This window comes from Anomaloglossus baeobatrachus, chromosome 5, assembly GCF_048569485.1.
Source record: "Anomaloglossus baeobatrachus isolate aAnoBae1 chromosome 5, aAnoBae1.hap1, whole genome shotgun sequence".
Classification (NCBI taxonomy): domain Eukaryota; kingdom Metazoa; phylum Chordata; class Amphibia; order Anura; family Aromobatidae; genus Anomaloglossus; species Anomaloglossus baeobatrachus.
The window spans coordinates 248,035,175-248,051,655 of NC_134357.1; the positions used below are offsets into that span (position 1 = coordinate 248,035,175).

Here is a 16,481-nt window from a genome sequence, read left to right on the forward strand (position 1 = left end):
GGCTGCTATAAATGAGTTTATTAACAGTTGTCTGAGAAATGTTCTACTCCGCTGAAGATCCTTGGGAGCGTAAATCATCAAAATCCACTGCTGGCAACTCTTTTTTGTGATTACCGACCAATGACGTCCCAGATGTGCTTGATGGGAGATGTGCGGCCCATGGTACCACGTTTTAGCCATGTAAGCTGCTTACACTAGTATCAGCAAAAAGTCTAAGGCCTCAGTTTCTACACAATCAGAAGGCATATTCACAAAATTGGGGTACAAACCAGACACCCATCTTATTGAGCTCATGCCACTACTATCATGTTGCAGAGCAAGATCTCAATGGAGACCGGGATGAATCTGTACTCTTCAGCGATGAATACTGGTGATGTTTTGGATACAATGACGCTGGAGACTGGTCTGAGACCACATGTGCAACGTCATGAAGAGGGTTTCATGATGGAATGTTAGACTGGTCCTATGCCAAGGATTATGTTGTGTGGTGGCATAATTTACAGTCGCCAGACACCTCTGGTCTTCATTTTAAGTACACCAATAGCTTAGCGGTACATTGATTTGGTGAAGGTACCAGTTGTACAGACATTTCTGCAAAGTATCCAAGGATCTGTTTTTCATCATAACAGGCTGCAAATAGCTTCTGCTATTGTGAGTAACCTATGTGGCCTAAATGTACTACAATGGCCTACTTCATCTCCAGACTTGTATCCCATCCAGCACATCTGGGATGTTATTAGTTGGCAATTGTAAAAGAAACTGCCAGCAGCGGATCTTGATGATTTGTGTGTCCAAGTGCATTCAATGTGGCAGAATTCTTCAGACAACCATTAAGCTCATTGATACCATAACAAGACATATTAGTGCAGGGATTCCTCCACGTGGCGCTCACACTCGATACGGAATAAATCAAGATGTTTTGGAAAGTATGTGTCTAGTATTTCATCATTTGCATATGTTTGACATGTGTCTTCTTCCTGTGATTTCCATAATTAGTGTCATTACACCACCGAGCTTAGATAGTGGCTCGGACGGAGGAGGCTGAGACATTACATATCTAACCTAAACGTGTAGCTTATGGTAGGCTGAAGACACATACACTGCTTGCACTTTGGAAGGTTTCTTGCATTTGTATTGGACACTATGAGTTCTTTAACAAGGCAGTTGTTGAGACACTAGAAAGTATATTATGGAGAAAAAAGGATTGAAAGTCTAAAGCAATATATAGTATTAGATTCTCCAGAAAGCATTAATTATTTGTGTTTTTTACAGATGGTTCCATAAATTTACCGTTGAAAAGTCACCGTTCTCTTTATCCAAATGGCTGTACAGAAGATAGTAAAGTCATTACAGAAGAATCCAAGGTACCCACGGAGAGGACATTTTCACGTAGATATAAATAAAAGTTATAAATATCTAAAAGTTATTAATTTACCTTGCATTGCTCCCTATTGGAAAAACATTATAGCTCTTCCTCAAAGCACAGCTGTCCTTTTAATTTTGATTTATTAACTCAATAGTACACATGAAAATAAGAATCTTTGTATTATATATTATCAGACAAATCTGCTTTTTTCTCTTCCTGGATTAATTTTTCACTGTCATGTCAGGGATAAAATCTAGATTCAGTGAAGGCAGATTCTCCCATTTCTGAGATAGATGACAGTTGGTGCTATTAAAAAAAAATGGATTGTGAAGGAGGAGATATAGGTAGGCAAAGACAGAAGGCAGTCAGTAAGGGTAGGCAAAGACAGAAGGCAGGCAGTAGGGGTCGGCAAAGACAGAAGGCAGGCAGTAGGGGTAGGCAAAGACAGAAAGCAGGCACTAAGGGTAAGCAAAGACAGAAGGCAGGCACTAGGGGTAGGCAAAGACAGAAGGCAGGCTCTTAGGGGTAGGCAGAGACATTCTACTGCAAGTTCTCCTGAAACCACAGTTACAGTTCTCCATAGAACGTTTAAAGTACCAAAAGTCGTTTCCTTCTCAGTACTGAGAAAATCGTGTTCACTGAAGAAATGTTTGACCTGATTTTGAGACTGATCATTTCGGGAGGATTTCTCGAAAGTTTGTTATTTTCTTATGTACTATTGACTTATGATGGTTACTCTTTCATGTATAAGAATTTCAGATTTGTCCCCATCAGTCTAAGGGAGTTTCAGGATGTGTGATTACATTTCTGTAATTGGGGAGGGATTCTTAAATGGCCATAAGATATGAACAGTTCCTTCAGTTCTGCTTTCTAGATTTTTTTCATCCTGGTGTTATTTATGTTATAATTAGACCTCTGAGCTGGCCGACGTCAAAGTTGTAGTTATATCGCAGATTGGCAAGGAAGACCTGTACTTAACGGCAGATCAGCATTGTAAAGAGGAGGAAATTCCCACAGCTATCAGCCCAGGTGAGTGCAACCTGCAAAATGCTGAAAACCTCCATAGCCTTCACATTTATGCATCCTTGAAAACTGTTTGGCCAGGAAGAGATAGGGGCAAGGTTCAAGCCCCTTTGGGGTGCTTCACACACAGCGAGATCGCTGCTGAGATCGCTGCTGAGTCACGGTTTTTGTGATGCAGCAGTGACCTCATTAGCGATCTCGCTGTGTGTGACACTGAGCAGCGATCTGGCCCCTGCTGTGAGATCGCTGCTCGTTACACACAGCCCTGGTTCATTTTTTTATTGTTGCTCTCCCGCTGTGAAGCACACATCGCTGTGTGTGACAGCGAGAGAGCGGCGAAATGAAGCGAGCAGAAAGCAGGAGCCGGCGTCTGGCAGCTGCGGTAAGCTGTAACGAAGGTAAATATCGGGTAACCAAGGTGGTTACCCGATATTTACCTTCGTTACCAGCCTCTGCCGCTCTCTCGCTGCCAGTGCCGGCTCCCTGCTCTCTGCACATGTAGCTGCAGTACACATCGGGTAATTAACCCGATGTGTACTGTAGCTAGGAGAGCAGGGAGCCAGCGCTAAGCGGTGTGCGCGGCTCCCTGCTCTCTGCACATGTAGCGACGTTATGATCGCTGCTGCGTCGCTGTGTTTGGCAGCTAAGCAGCGATCATAACAGCGACTTACAAGGTCGCTGTTACGTCACAGAAAATGGTGACGTAACAGCGACGTCGCTGTCGCTATGTGTGAACCCAGCCTTAGCTACAGAGCTTGGCTAATGATTAAGTGATCCTCAGATCTTGATGGGAGTGAGCAGCTTTTGGCCAAGCAGTCTTAGGCCTAAGACACACGGCATGAAAATTGGAGCAAGTGGAATGCGATAAAACATCGCATTCCACTCGGACCAATGTTAGCCTATGTGCCAGCACCCATGAGCGATTATTTTCTCCGCACTAATCGGACCGAGAAAACAGTCGCAGCATGCTGCAGGTGCAATGTGATCCTTGTTTCTCTCACTCCTATTCAAGTCTATGGGGCGAGAGAAACATTGTACTGCACTCGCAGGTACACCGGTGTTCCGCGAGTGCAGGGCGAGAATGGCAATAGCCAGCAATGGAGAAGAGAGGGAGATAAATCCCTCCCTCCCCTCCTCAGTGCCAGCCCTCCCCTCCTCAGCGCCAGCCCTCCCCTCCTCAGCGCCGGCCCGCCCCCCGCAGCTGAAGTCCGATCGCATGATTGGACCTCAGTCGCAGTGACACTCGGCTCCCGCTGTGCTGCCAGCATGAGCCGAGTGTCATGCGCGGATTGCACAAGCCCCCGTGTGGCCCCGGCCTTAGGCTTTCTCTGGTAGTGCCAATCTCTAGAGTGGAAATATAACTGAAGCCTGTGCTTAGATTATTTACTATGTAACAAAAAATAAATCACGTTATTTACTATGAGTCGTGATATCCATGTATACAACTCCATAGCACACAGTACAGACAAGGCCCATACTCTGCAATGTACACTGCATTACCCCACTATTCTCAGGAAACTTCCCGTCATAAATAAATGATATCTTAGGGGATGGTGAGAATAAAAATAGAGTTTAAAGAGAGAAATCACAAGCCTGAAGCTTTATATAAGCACAGCCACATCAAAAGGAGAGGTTTATCAATCCTCTGCACTGTTCACATGTGGACTATCCATAATGGTAGAATCTATGAGAACATTGTGTGTCCACCTGATACTTCCCTCTCAGTTCATATCCAGGCTCTTCTATAGAAGAACAGTATGGACCCAAAGGTAATTTAATAATGTAGCTGATAGCATACCAACCTGCTCCTGGTAATAAAGGCTTTACGGTCTTTTTCCAGGGTGTCCAATAAGGCTAGATCAAATGCCCACTGTCAGGAGAGATGCAAGGGTGCTGCACTAGGTGAATGTGCACTACTATGGGCAGTACCTTTTAGTGAGTAGCCCCCAGCATGCATGGAAACTAGTGATGAGCGAGCACTAAAATGCTCGAGTGCTTGATACTTGTATCGAGCAGGTTGGACCCAGGATGGGCTCAATTCGAGTAATCAGTACAATGAGAGTCAATGGGAAACGAGTATTTTTTCCAGTGAACCCTACCAGGAGGCCCGTTGGGGGGGGGGGTTTGTAGGGAAATCACTGAGATGGATGAAAACAGCGCTCAAATGGAATGGGGACAGCATGGACGCATCCCTGACTCTTAGGTCACTGCTGGGAACAATGATGTTTTAGTATTACACCACTTTTACAGAGTGACAATAATACACACCAAGCCAAAGATATCATGGATTTTACAGGAAAAAAATATTCTTTCCTGTATAGTGACATGTATGTAAAGCAAAGTAAAAAAGTGAAACAAAGAAGCCTCCTCCACCCCTAAGGCTATGTTCACACGTGGCATTCCTGCACTTTCTCATTATTTTCAAGCTTGAAAAAACGCAGCGAAAACACTAAAAAAACCTAACATGCTGCTTCTTCAAAAACGCAGCAGCTTTCCATTAGTCGTGGAAAAAACAACTGTGTGCATTAGGTTTATGATATCTCCTAGCTTTTGCTGGTACTGTAAAAATCAGCTTTTATTTTGCATAAAACTAATGAAATAAACGCAGCAAAAATGCAACTTTTGAGCCTAGCCTTAAGGGAGCCTATCAGAAGATTTTGCAAGTATGATTTATTCCCAGATTGGCATTTTCACTCTATACAAGGCCAGCTCCACCAGCACTGATATTCAATAGAGGGTCAGTCTTTTTTTGCATACAGTGTAAAACACACATTTTAGAAATATTTAAAAACATATTTCACTTTTTTTAGTGCTCAACAGACCACATGGCAGAACAATAAAATAAGAAATAGTATTTTTTTTTTTATACAACTTCACTTATCAATGTGTATAATCATTTTATATATTTGACAAAAAGGAGGAATATCATCACATATCACAGTTGTTTCTATAAATGGAGCATGTCTCCTAATGGAATGTCTCAGTAGGTGAGGGATGCTGCTGCCACCTAGTGGTTTCATTCAATATTCCCACAAGTACATTGTTAACAGTAATCCAAACAAAAGACCAAAAGGATATAGTATCAGGGGTATCAACTAATTAAACCAAACAAAAAAAACTCCTAATAAAAATGTATACTTTATTTCTATATCAATTAAAAAGGTTATATTCATGCAGCCAGACACACGATGTGCATATAGTGTTAGATACACCGGATGGAAAGTGTAAGGGTAATTGTATCTAGGGGCTGTGCAAATCAAGGGTAAATAAACCTAATAGATTCAAATGCTGGACCCTAGGGGATATGACTCACCCTTAATTGGTCCCTGCCTAGCAATGGGGCTTTAAGCACCCTAACTTTCTTAGTGCCCCCATTCCACGGCGGCTGACCCTATTGTATCCCTTACTAACTTGAAGATAACCATCACCAAATTTACCAGAATAAAGTGCTAAGTGCAAAACCACATATACACATACAACAAACACAAATTAGTAGAGCGGTTGCTACCCAAAAGAGTCGACTGCAATAAATATTTACACTAAGTGACACCTAAAGGTGGTGTCACACACAGCGACGACGACAACGACGTCGCTGCTACGTCACCATTTTCTGTGACGTTGCAGCGACATCCCGTCGCTGTTGCTGTGTGTGACATCCAGCAATGAGCTGGCCCCTGCTGTGAGGTCGTTGCTCGTTGCTGAATGTCCTGCTTCATTTTTTGGTCATCGCTCTCCCGCTGTGAAGCACAGATCGCTGTGTGTGACAGCGAGAGAGCGACGAAATGAAGCGAGCAGGGAGCAGGAGCCGGCGTCTGGCAGCTGCGGAAAGCTGTAACCACTGTAAACATCGGGTAACCAAGGGAAGACCTTTCCCTGGTTACCCGATATTTACCTTCGTTACCAGCCTCCGCCGCTCTTGCTGCTAGTGCCGGCTCCTGCTCTGTGCACATGTGGCTGCAGTACACATCGGGTAATTAACCCTATGTGTACTGTAGCTAGGAGAGCAAGGAGCCAGCGCTAAGCAGTGTGCGCGGCTCCCTGCTCTCTGCACTGTGACTTGTAGCTGCAGTACACATCGGGTTAATTAACCCGATGTGTACTATAGCTAGGAGAGCAAGGCGCCAGCGCTAAGCAGTGTGCGCGGCTCCCTGCTCTCTGCACATGTAGCGACGTTATGATCGCTGCTGCGTCGCTGTGTTTGACAGCTAAGCAGCGATCATAACAGCGACTTACAAGGTCGCTGTTACGTCACAGAAAATGGTGACGTAACAGCGTTGTCGCTGTCGCTGTGTGTGAACCCAGCTTTAGAGTTACCCAGGACTGGTATCACCAGTAATTCACTGGATCCATTGAAATTGAACAATATGAGATCAAGGCACTCTAGATATTAAATTCACTAGCAAAGAAAGATGCAAAATAACATACAGCTCCCTGGCTGAATGCCCACAATCCAGGGATTACAGTTCACATATAAAGGAAAGCACCATACTCCATTATTCCAAGGATAACATGTCCCCAGAAACATCCCTAAAAAGAGGCATGAATCATATCAGATGACTATAGATAGGTGGGTGACAAAAAGTGAATACACCCATTGAGTACTTTACGATTTGTTGGTAGCGCCTCCAGGCCTACTGTCGAGCCATGCATGTCAGCAAAGACTGACAATTCATATGTCAGCAACGCTCAGTTATGTCTTTGACCTCGCCCTTCTCCCAACGCGTTCCCCCCCATTTGTGCCTGGGGTTCATCAGGGGATCAAAGCTGACAAGAGGGGAGAAAGTCACATCCCCTTCATCCTTTCCAAACCGTTCAAGAAATATATACCCGGTATCAATACACCGTGAGGTATAACATGTAGATCACAGGAGCTCATAGCCAGCTGTACTATGAGCTTGTGTCATATGTTATCTTTGGAATAATGGAGTATGGTGCTTTCCTTTATATGTGAACTGTAATCCCTGGATTGTGGACATTCAGCCAGTGAGCTGTATGTTATTTTGCATCTTTCTTTGCTAGTGAATTTAATGAGTGACAATCTAGAGTGCCTCGATCTCATATTGTTCAATTTCAATGGATCCAGTGAATTACTGATGATACCAGTCCTGGGTAACTCTGAGGTGTCACCTAGTGTAAATATTTATTGCAGTCGACTCTTTTGGGTAGCAACCGCTCTACTAACTTGTGTTTGTTGTATGTGTATATGTGGTTTTGCACTTAGCACTTTATTCTGGTAAATTTGGTGATGGTTATCTTCAAGTTAGTAAGGAATACAATAGGGGCACCCGCTGTGGAATGGGGGCACCAAGAAAGTTAGGGTGCTTAAAGCCCCACTGCTAGGCAGGGACTAATTAAGGGTGAGTCATATCCCCTAGGGTCCGGCATCTGAATCTATTAGGTTTATTTACCCTTGATCTGCACAGCCCCTAGATACAATTACCCTTACACTTTCCATCCGGTGTATCTAACACTGTATGCACATCGTGTGTCTGGCTGCATGAATATAACCTTTTTAATTGATATAGAAATAAAGTATACATTTTTATTAGGCGTTTTTGTTTTTTTTGTTTAATTAAGTAATCCACAACGAAGATAGAAAGGGCGGCTCAACTCCAAAGTCCGTAAAACTTTTCTTTATTTCAAAAGGTGTGCATAAAAATAGCAATGGTGAAGCCGGGTGCGAGCTTCCTCAGGACTACAGCCGTTCCGTGCTAAGCATGCGCTTCTACGGGTCCATCATTGATAGTGCACATGTCCGGAAGTGCGGTGACCTAATCATGTGCACTTCCCGGCGTTTGAGGCTGTAGCAACAGACAGGTACACGCATCACCGCTGGTGATGCAGCATTGAGTAGCATGTTAGCACGCCCCTGTGGGTGTGCTAACATGCTAAGAGGGTGGAATGAGCGCAGGAACTAACACCCTTGTACCTAGTCCCTGTGCTCATTAGCATATCATAAAGGATCTTTAGAAATACTTTTTCTATAGATCTCTTTATCTATGTTACTATAGGCTGGGACTGCTAGGCAGGGATTTGCAATATGCACACAGAAATGGTTGTAGTTCTGGGTGCATATTACACCTGACCGGTTCCCTTTAATCCACAGCATGTTAATTAATGTTGGGGATTTCACCCTTTGCAATGGAAGTGGAGCCCCTTAGTTCCATCATCACATCTGCCTTAGAAAAAAGGCATAGCTATACTAACCGGAGCCAGGAAACCTGTGGTCAGAGAGCGAGTAGGGGACCGTGACATACCTAAGGATTCTCTGCCTGAGACATGATGAAAGCAAAGTTGATGTGATGGTGTTTTGAGCTTTTTGGGTGGCTCTGACTGAGCCATTCCCTAAGCAGCCCAAAGTGTCTGACAAAGATTTTTACTTATAAGGAGTTTGGATGAAGCCACCAAATGGCTTCTTTTGAGGCTTTTTGCAAGAGAAGTTAAAAGGGTGACAAGTTAGTTCCACAGGAACTATATAACGTGCTCACTCCTTCCCAGTGAGGGAATACACATTGATGAAGAAGATCATCATCCAGGGCCAAGAACCTTCTGTAATTAGCAGTTGGCCACAGATCAGCTCCTGGATTGACGCAAGTAAAGACGCTATAGCCCTGAAAAATATAGTAACCCTTGCAGCTCCTGTGCTGCCTAATTGAGCCAGGCAGCTGACTAGTGAGGTGTATTGTGTGACTTGTACGAATCAGATAAGTTTCCAACACCTTCTAAATGTCCCATCACTGAAGAACATTATTACCTATCATTATTCAAGATAAAAGGGAAGGTTACTCCTTAGCTGCTACTCCTTTTTCAGTCTTTGGTGCCAACCATCTAAGGCTATGTGCCCACGCGAGCTCGCACCTGAGGATATATCCGCAGGTACGGCCGCAGGTTTCCCGCAGCTGCTCGCCAGAATCTGCAGCTATCCATAGCTGCAGAATTCCAGCGAAATAGCTGCGGAAAACCTGCGGACATTCATGCGACTTACCTGCAGAAGTCCCGGCCCTATCTCCATAGTGGAGGGTTGGGAATTCCACAGGTAATTCCGCAGGAATAATTGACATGGAGTTATGTGCGGCTGCGGGACATCCGCAGCATATTCCGCAGCCGCACATACCGCAACATGGACACAGCACTCCCCATGTCCCATAGGGTAACATGGAGAGTGTCTGTACATGCTCAAACCTGTGGATTTATCTAGGAAATCCAGATAAATCCGCAGGTTTTCCGCGGCAAAATCCGCAGGCACATAGCCTATGGGAGCCCAAGACTGCCATTTTCCAAGTGAAAATGACTAATCAGTAGGAATGGGAACGTTCCTTAAATCTCTGGGAATTATTCAGGCTGCGGTTTGGATACAACTTTCTGTGTAAAAACAAAGAGAGAAAAAGTAAGTGCATAGTCTGAGCTTTTTCATTGGCTTCCGGCATTTTTTTTGAAGGGTCTGTTCAAAGCCTGTCCATTCCTTACCAGTGTCTGTTCGGGGTACCTCAGCCTCAGAAAGGGAGATTCTTCCAGGATGAGGATTACAGCAGGAATGGGAGGAAGGGTTATAACTGCTGCAGTACAGTAGGAAGGCTTGGTGGGGCTGGGGCACCGATGACAGGCAGGGAAAGGTGGTGAGGGCCATAGTAGGGGTGGCAAGCTTAGAACTTAGTAGAGCCTCAGTTAAAAGAGACCCAAATTAGTTTTCTTTGTTGGGGCAGTGTTTCTAGATATGAGCCGCCATCATAAGTGTAAATGTAGCGCACTCTTCTCTTAGAGCTCCTGTTTTAGCCAAGGCAGCTGAAATCCCTAATAATGAAATAATAGGCTAGATAAATGAATTCTAATGTAAGATAAATACTGTTTAAAGCAGAATTAGTCTAAGGGAAAAGCAGTTTCCTTTCCTTTTTAAGATTATTGAACAGACAAGTGAAAGGAAAAAAAAAAACATGCACTCTAATTTTTTGCTATAAAAATGTAAAATCCTATAATTTTTTATTTTTTACATGTTTTTTAGATTCTGAAGCTGAAGACAACATGGAAGATGATCATCTTTCCAATCCGAATGTTCATTCAGCCTTCCATTCTTCCATCCGTTCGTGTTCACCCTCTAAACATGCAGAATATTTTCAAAGTCCTCCGTACATGATCACAAACTCTACATCTCACAATGGGGATCAGGTATACATATGTTCTGAATGCGGGGATCGCTTCAACTGCAAATCTCATCTAGTGTCACATCAGAAGATCCACACGGGTAAAAAACAATTTGTGTGCTCGGACTGCGGAAAATGTTTTGCATATAATTCACACTTGGCAAGGCACCAGATCATACACACGGGGGAGAAACCATTTTCGTGTGAGAACTGTGGGAAATCATTTACACAGAAATCCTATCTTGTCCTACATGAAAGATGCCATACTGGTGAAAAGCCATTTTCTTGCTCGGAATGTGGGAAATGCTTTGCTCGGAACGCTAGTCTGTGTATGCATCAAAGAATTCACACTGGAGAGAAACCATTCTCGTGCCTGGATTGTGGCAAAAGTTTTTCACAAAGATCTTACCTTCTTCTTCATCAATTGTGTCATAGAGGAGAAAAACCTTTCTCGTGCCCTGACTGTGGGAAGTGTTTCACTACGAACTCATACCTTGTTAAGCACCAAAGGACTCACATTGGTGATAAAACACACGCATAGTCAGTTCTTTACTTTATTATTTAAAGTCCATTATCTCTTGTTTGTCAGTGGGAAATCGGGATTAAATATAACTCCACCAATGAGCCCAGTGTTATTCATTTTATTTTGTTGTCTGGTTAAAGGGAACCAACTGGCAGGCTTTTCACATAGAAAGTAAAGGCAGTGTCATATTGGCACTAGAATGGTGAATCAAATCATACCCTCAGTTTAGAGATTGGATGTTGCAGAAAAAAAGCTATCAAAGGTCCAGAAATGAGTGCATTGACTGAGTGGCGTGTGTATCGTGGTGGGACCATGTGGGTCAGGTCTTGTGTTAATATTTTCCCCTGTGTGCTTTGCTGGCCTCTATGGAAATTCCCCCCCGTCGCCGCCGTTATACTTATAGCAGGTGCGTGTACAGTAGACTGTAGAAGTAGTTATTGAACTCTTCAATAAAATGTCGTCGGAGTCAGCACCTGCGCGTACCGCTGTCTCCAGCTCCATGTTATTGTAGACGCTGTCCTCTTGCTTCTGATTTGTTGGATGCTCGGCCTCGCATCCTCTGCCCTCATCGTGACCACTGGAGCAGGAGGACAGAGTCTTCAATAACATTGCGCTAGTGGTAGGGGTATGCGAAGGCGCGGACTCCGACGCCATTTTATTAAAGAATTCATGAAACACTTCTAGATTCTACTGCGCATTTGCGGACCATAAGGATAATGGCTGCGGTGAGGGGAAGAAAGTAACATACAGGCAAGCAAAGCACACAGGGGAGGAATATTAACGCAAGAGACGACCCACATAATCCCGCACCGATACACACGTCACTCAATCAATGCACTCATTTCGGGACCTTTGCAGAAAAAAAAAAAGTTATCAATCAAACATCCACTCTCTAAACTAAATGTATGGTTAGATTCACCATCCTAGCGCCAGTATGGCACTGCCGTTATGGTATATGTGAAAATCCTGCTGGTTGGTTCTCTTTAAGAAGTGCATCTATGAGATCCCCCCGCCAATGTTAAGAAAAATATCCATTTCATTGCTGAAAAATGATATCCTAATGTTTTCCTCTAAGACTAGGCATCCTTAGTCACAGAAAGGATATTAGAGACGTCAAGGTTTAGATTTTAGAACGGTCTAAGTATTTTTTACACATAAACTACATGGCGTCCAGAAAATGCAGCTACAAAGTCCAGTCATTTTTTACACTAAGAAAAAAGAAAAACAGAAATATAATGGAATCATACGACATGAAAACTATTGCCATGCAATATATACAAGTTAGAAGACGTATCCTCAATTAATGCAAATGTAATATAAACAAAAGTATTTCCATGACAATCAAAATGTCCAAAATATATCATATATTGATAGAACATCAGAAAGAAAAATATATACATCATGACTGAAATGTGATGCACAAATCAATATTCAATGAGCATTGGAATCTGCATCCTATGAGTAAAAAGGAACAATAAGTAAGTAAATGTCATCAGAGTTGGAACTATGAGGCAGATACTATGACATCAGCAACAATTTATATTTCAATAGTAAGGCTATGTGCGCACACTGCATTTTTTTGACGCTGCGTTTTTGTGCGTTTTTGGCCGCGAAAAACGCACAAAAACGCACCTGCGTCGAAAAAACGCGGCAAAAAACGCACGCGTTTTGCCGCGATTTGGTGCGTTTTTTTGCTGCGTTTTGCTGCGTTTTTGCTCACTGCGTCCTTATGCGTTTTTTATCAGTGAACAAAAAAAAAAAGGTCTGATGTCATTTCCTTCTTCAATGTGTTCTTCATTCTCCACTAGTGTATGCAGAAGAGCAGACAGCTGCAGAACTACAAGGCTCAGCATGCTCCATCCAGGACTGTATGCTTGAGGGAGAGTCAGGGGGAGCAGACCTACAAGGCTCAGCATCCTCCATCCAATAGTGTATGCAGGAGAGCAGACAGCAGCTGTCGAACTACAAGGCTCAGCATCCTCCTTCCAGGACTGTATGCAGGATTTCTTTGCCCCCCCCCAAACAAAAAAAATGACGTGGGCTTCGCCATATTTTTGTATCCTAGCCGGGTACATCAGGCAGGTTCGGGCTGCCCCCAACCCCCAGCTGCCTATTTGTACCCGGCTGGGAACCAAAAATATAGGGAAGCCCTTTTTTTTTTAAATTATTTCATGAATTTCATGAAATAATTTTAAAAAAAAATGACGTGAGCTTCTCCCAATTTTTAAGTCCAACCGGGTACAACTAGGCAGCTGGGGATTGGAATCCACAGTGCAGGGTGCCCATGCTTTCTGGGCACCCCCGCTGTGAATTGCAGTCCCGCAGCCACCCCAGAAAATGGCGCTTTCATAGAAGCGCCATCTTCTGGCGCTGTATCCAACTCTCCAGCTGCCCTGATGCCGGGTGGCTCGCCGGGTAATAATGGGGTTAGGGCTAGCTGTATAGCTGGCCCTAAGCCCGAAATTCATGGTGTCACGCCAATATTAGACATGGCCACCATGAATTTCTAGTAAAGATAAAAAAAAAAACACAACACACAGAAAAATATATTTTTATTAGAAATAACACACAACACAATTAGTGACTCCATCTTTATTGAAATAAAGAACCCCCCTCCGCAGTAATCCTGGGTCAAGGGTCCCGCGCCGTCCAATCCGGATCCAATATCATCTGATCGGTTTGCTGGAAGGCAAAGCGATCAGATGATGTGTCAGGATCAAGTGCCTGAATCCCATCACACATCAGCTGATTGTATAAAAGCCGATTATACAATCAGCTGATGCATCGGTGCAAAAAAAATAAAAAAAATAATACTCACTTATGTGCTGATTACCGGCAGCTCCTGCAGCGATGGGGCGGGAGTCTGATCCCGTCCGATCGCTGCAGCAGCTGCCGGTAATCAGGGATGAAGTCTCCTGACGCATCCGCTGATACCGGCCGGGCGCCCGCGTCACCGCGATACTTACGATCACCTGATGCGTCAGGTGACTGCATCAGGTGATCCATCGCCAGGTCCTGCATCTATCAGAGGTTTCCCGGCCGTCTGCACACAGCCGGAGCGGCGATACCGTGAGAGGAGATGGGAGCGGGCATGGCACCGGGAGGCTGCAGACAGGTGAGTATAACTTTTTTTTTTTTTTTTTTCTACTGTTAACTTTTGTTTTCGCAGCCGCTTCCACCTCCCGCCCAGACGGCAGCATACATGCACAGGACGGGAGATGGAAGCGGCGGTGACGGTACCGGGAGGATTCACGCTTCTGTATATACTGACAGAAGGAATCCTCTTCCTGTACACGTCACTTTACTACCCACCTCCTGCGTTTATAGCTGCGTTTTTGGTCTTAGAAACGCACCAAAACGCAGCTATTTGCGTTTTTCATTGCGTCTTTCAACATCCCATTGCACTCAATGGATGAAAAACGCGGTGAAAAACGCTGGAATAATTGACATGCTGCGCTTTTGTGGTCACCACAAAAACGCAGCTGAAAAAAAACGCTGTGTGGGGACAGCAAAAATGAAAACTCATAGACTTTGCTGGGGAAGCAAAGTCATGCAGTTTTGAGGCCAAAAACGCACCCGAAAAACGCGCAAAAACGCCGAGAAAAACGCACTGTGTGCACATAGCCTAACTGAATTAATGCACAAGGAAGCTATTAAACTTAGCTTATCTACACTACCTAAGGGTACCTTCACACTTAGCGATGCAGCAGCGATCCGACCAGCGATCTGACCTGGTCAGGATCGCTGCTGCATCGCTACATGGTCGCTGGTGAGCTGTCAAACAGGCAGATCTCACCAGCGACCACTGAACAGCCCCCAGCCAGCAGCGACGTGCAAGCGACGCTGCGCTTGCACGGAGCCGCCGACTGGAAGCTGCGGAGACTGGTAACTAAGGTAAACATCGGGTATGGTTACCCGATGTTTACATTAGTTACCAGCGCTGTGTGCAGAGAGCAGGGAGCCGCGCACACTGAGTGCTGGCTCCTTGCTCTCCTAGCTACAGTACACATCGGGTTAATTAACCCGATGTGTAATGCAGCTACATGTGCAGAGAGCAGGGAGCCGCGCACACTGCTTAGCGCTGGCTCCTTGCTCTCCTAGCTGCTGTACACATCGGGTTAATTAACCCGATGTGTACAGCAGCTACATGTGCAGAGAGCCGGCAGCACAGGCAGCGTGAGAGCTGCGGAGGCTGGTAACTAAGGTAAATATCGGGTAACCACCTTGGTTACCCGATGTTTATCTTGGATACAAGCTTACCTCAGCTGTCAGACGCCGGCTCCTGCTCCCTGCTCGCTTCATTTGTCGCTCTCTCGCTGTCACACACAGCGATCTGTGTGTCACAGCGGGAGAGCGGCTTTGAAGAAAACGAACCAGGGCTCTGTGTAACGAGCAGCGATCTCGCAGCAGGGGCCAGATCGCTGCTCAGTGTCACACACAGCGAGATCGCTAATGAGGTCACTGCTGCGTCACAAAAAGCGTGACTCAGCAGCGATCTCGGCAGCGAGCTCGCTGTGTGTGAAGCACCCCTTACAAGCTTTGCTATCAGTTTAGATAAGAAACTGCCTCTCTGGGTCCATAATGCAAGTGACCTGCCTGTAGAATGTCTAAAGTTTAAATATACCGCTTAATGAGATAATGGGCGTGCACTTAAGTGCTGACTGCCTCTGCGCATTGTTCCTTTTTACTCATAGGATGCAGATTCCAATGCTCATTGAATATTGATTTGTGCATCGCATTTCAGTCATGATGTATATATTTTTCTTTCTGATGTTCTGTCTGATTAAGCAGTTCCTGGTAGAGAGTCTGGCCACGTGTCCCGCCATCCCTGACGTACGTTTCGACGCTCGCTTTTTCAGAAGGGATGCCCCTTCTATTACAGAGCAGGAGTAGCGATTATTTATCGGATCGCACTCGCACCAGGAAATCGCGAGTGGAAAAGAGCCCTTAAAGGGGTTGTCCACTACTTTGACAAAGTTCATCTCATTTCCCTTGTTTGCCGCTGTTGAGTTGTTTACAGTCAAATTGGTCAAATATTACAGTATGTTATTTAGGTTATTAAATGTTTTACCACATTTTTTTCTTCAAAATATTTTTTTTTTCCCTATTTTACACTTCTAAAACCTGGGTGCGTCTTATGGTCCGGTGTCTTATAATCCGAAAAATAAGGTATATATGTTTACTTTGGCTCTTTCTCTGTGGTCTTCAACTGTTTCTATCTTATTTTATCAGTGTTTTGACCCCAGTGGCAGAGCGATTTGCGCATTGGTATTATTCTTAGACTTTCCTTTGACACTTTTGCAGGAGTGATCAGAACTGCTTGCAGCATTCTTATGCTCTCCATGTGTTGCTCATAAAGGGCGCAGATACTCACTTTTTATCTTTTGTTTTAAAAAACAAAACGCGATGCACAGCTGAAAATACCTAAGCC

General features: G+C 44.5%; 1 protein-coding gene across 4 annotated transcripts in view; it reads left to right on the plus strand.

Annotated features, from left to right (window-relative positions):
* The window catches only part of LOC142311155 (uncharacterized), a 51,363-nt gene extending 40,224 nt beyond the window's left edge, over positions 1-11,139 (plus strand). For all 4 annotated transcript variants that reach the window (XM_075349331.1, XM_075349332.1, XM_075349330.1 and 1 more), the window contains exons 5-7: positions 1,273-1,364; positions 2,278-2,395; positions 10,389-11,139. In XM_075349331.1, coding sequence (XP_075205446.1) covers positions 1,273-1,364; positions 2,278-2,395; positions 10,389-11,068 — 890 coding nt within the window. In that variant the 3' untranslated portion in view covers positions 11,069-11,139. The remainder of the gene's footprint in view (positions 1-1,272; positions 1,365-2,277; positions 2,396-10,388) is intronic.
* The last annotated feature ends 5,342 nt before the right edge of the window (positions 11,140-16,481 follow it).